The sequence below is a fragment of the Sinocyclocheilus anshuiensis genome, unplaced genomic scaffold (genome assembly GCF_001515605.1).
Source record: "Sinocyclocheilus anshuiensis isolate Anshui unplaced genomic scaffold, SAMN03320099.WGS_v1.1 scaffold457, whole genome shotgun sequence".
NCBI classification, from domain to species: Eukaryota; Metazoa; Chordata; class Actinopteri; order Cypriniformes; family Cyprinidae; genus Sinocyclocheilus; species Sinocyclocheilus anshuiensis.
Window position 1 is genome coordinate 163,822 of NW_015537939.1, and position 2,727 is coordinate 166,548.

Below are 2,727 nucleotides of genomic sequence, written 5' to 3' on the forward strand. Positions count from 1 at the left end.
TTCAGTTACTTCAATGAGTCTGTAACCTTAAGGAAATCTGTGTCTTTCATGTCACATGTGTGCAGTGGATTGAGGTCTGAAGTCATTCTGCATGAGGCACACCTTCAGTAAAACATAATGAATGACACCTGTGCACTAAGTTTGTCCATTAAAGCCACCATTGGACCAGATGGTTAGACGTTACTGCTGAAAGTAGTAAAAACAAAACAACACAAAAAAATAGAGAAAAGAAGCCACTTGCTAGGAACGTTGAAATCAGTTGTGCTGCTTAATACTTTTGTGGAAACCGTGATCCATTTTTTCAAGATTCTTGTTAAACAGTAAGCTCAGAATAACACTATTTCAAAGTGATGCTTTAAAGATAATATGTTGTTTGCAAAATTAAATAAATACCAAATGATTACATGATCTTTTCTCATTTTTAAAGCATTATTTTTTTTTTTATTTGTTATTTTATTATTATTTTTCACAAACCCAAAGATGCCTCTTCTGGTCCCCTGGGAGTCCCTAGACCCCAGTTTGAAAACCCCTGACATATAAGTATCTATAAAACCTATTTGGGGCCGCTGTATTTGCACTTTAAAGTCACCAATCTAAACCTGATTTACGTTTCATCTATTCTTTTGGGGTAGTAGCCATAGTCCTAGGTCAGCAAATAGGGAGGGATTCTCTAATTGTAGCAGCGAATAAGGACAATTTTTAAAGCCACAGACTACCACACTGGGCTCTCTCCCGCTGTCATAGCTCCTGTCTGGGCTTGCAGACTGCAGAGGCCCCACAATCTGAGACAGTTTGTGGCTCCAACATGCAGCCCCAGAGCGATCCCTGTCCCACAGAGCTAATAATGACCAAAGCATGAAGGTGTCCAAGCATGAAAACAACACAGAGCAGAGGTACCAGTCACTATAGCTGCAGGTCGGGAGCTAAACAATACTTCAGATGAGGTGCTTTAAGACATTTTCTTTTTCTTTTTTTTATGAAATGCACTAAAGGGAAGTTTTGTGGAACATGATACAGATTTGTGGTCCACCAGCTTAAATGGGCTCAGTGGGGATTCTGCTAGTGAAAATAAGCATGCATGCCTTCATCACTCAGCAAGCTTTATAATGTAGCTCGTCTTTCATCTGAGAGAAGTTAAAACCTGTGGGCTCATTCTATGAGAGATGAAAGTAGCATTTTAATTTATAAACAGCATTTAAAATGGGTAAACTGCTGGTTTAGAATAGAAAAAGCAGTTGAAGCTTTTTATGGTTAGTTTTTGGGAGGAATCAACGGTGGTGTGATAGTAAACTCTGGACCAGAAAATATCTAATTCAAGATAAATGCAACCTGAAAAGAATGCTATAAAAGTGATAGTCCACCCAAAATCTTTTACTCATTTCAGCTATAATTTACACAAAAGAAGATATTTTGAATAACTATTGACTTCCATTGTATTTTTATTCATACAATGGAAGTCAATAGAAACGTAAACTTTATTTACCAAAATCTTTCAAAATATTTTCTCGTGTTTCACACAAGAACAAAAGTCATACAGGTTTGGAACAACATGAGGGTGAGGAAATGATGACAGAACTTTCATTTTTGGGTGGACTATCCCTTTAAAGCCTCTAAAATGGTCAGTAATGCAGTGTATTGTGAATTGTTTTGGATTAAAAAGATCCTGCTAAATGACAAGAAACAAAAGAGTCTTGAAATATGTTATGTATTCCTGTAAGGCTTATATGCACTTAAAGGAACCTGGATAGGGGTACCATCACTGTCACAATATCAAGTATCACATGAGTTCTGTTATTATGGTCAGAGAGCGTTGTTGTAGTAGGTACCATGTGTAATCCATTCAGACTGAATTTGTCTTTCACAACAGCCAGATTCTGATCCAGTCCCTTGGTTCACTACCAAGAAGGGTAGCAAACATGTTCAAATAAAGGGAATTATTGGGGTAATGCACCAGAGACCAAATGAAAATCGCATGGGTGGTCTGTAGTGAGCGTTTATGAGTGTTTGTGCTCGTGTTACAGGATCATGCGGACGCCTTGGCAGATGAGTTTAGAGAAAGTCAGACATGTGCTGAGAGAGGCACTGTGGGTCTGGAGTGACGTCACCCCGCTCACCTTTACTGAGGTCACCAGTGGCCGGGCGGATATCATGATTGACTTTAACAGGTAAAAAAAAAAAAGATATTTTCACTGTTTTCTGTGTCTGTTATGTTTTTAAAGGGGTCATAACATACATTTAATCATTCCACTCCAGTTGAGGTCCAGTTCTAATGTTAGATCAAGAAGTCATATATGACCATTTTTCACCCTGTTTAATGCTTTTTTCTATTGAACCTTTAGGAACATGCAAATTTCTTTTGTTGTGATTGGCTAACAGTTTTGCATATGTAATGACTTTGTAGGTTTGCAGAGTTGTGACATCATAACCACAAAGAATTATGAACGAGTTGTACTTGCATCTTAGAGTAATTTCAATAATAAGTCTTAGGATCTTTTTGGATTAGGAAGAAAAAGTTTTGAAGATTACAGTATGTTTTATAGTAAATGAAACTACTTCCTCTGTTGGTAATATTTTACATTTCAGCTGCCATTACTCCAGTCTTCAGTGTCACGTGATCCTTCAGAAATCATTATTTGGATTTGGTGCTTAAGAAACTTTTCTTATCATCAATGTTGAAAACAGTTGTGCTGCTTAATATGTTTATGGAAACTGTGATATATATATATA

General features: G+C 37.1%; 1 protein-coding gene across 1 annotated transcript in view; it reads left to right on the top strand.

Annotated features, from left to right (window-relative positions):
* Positions 1–2,727, top strand: part of LOC107662848 (stromelysin-3-like) — a 21,078-nt gene that overhangs the window by 11,599 nt on the left and 6,752 nt on the right. Inside the window, exon 3 of the mRNA XM_016452966.1 lies at positions 2,022–2,165. Within this exon, the coding sequence (XP_016308452.1) occupies positions 2,022–2,165 (144 nt within the window). The remainder of the gene's footprint in view (positions 1–2,021; positions 2,166–2,727) is intronic.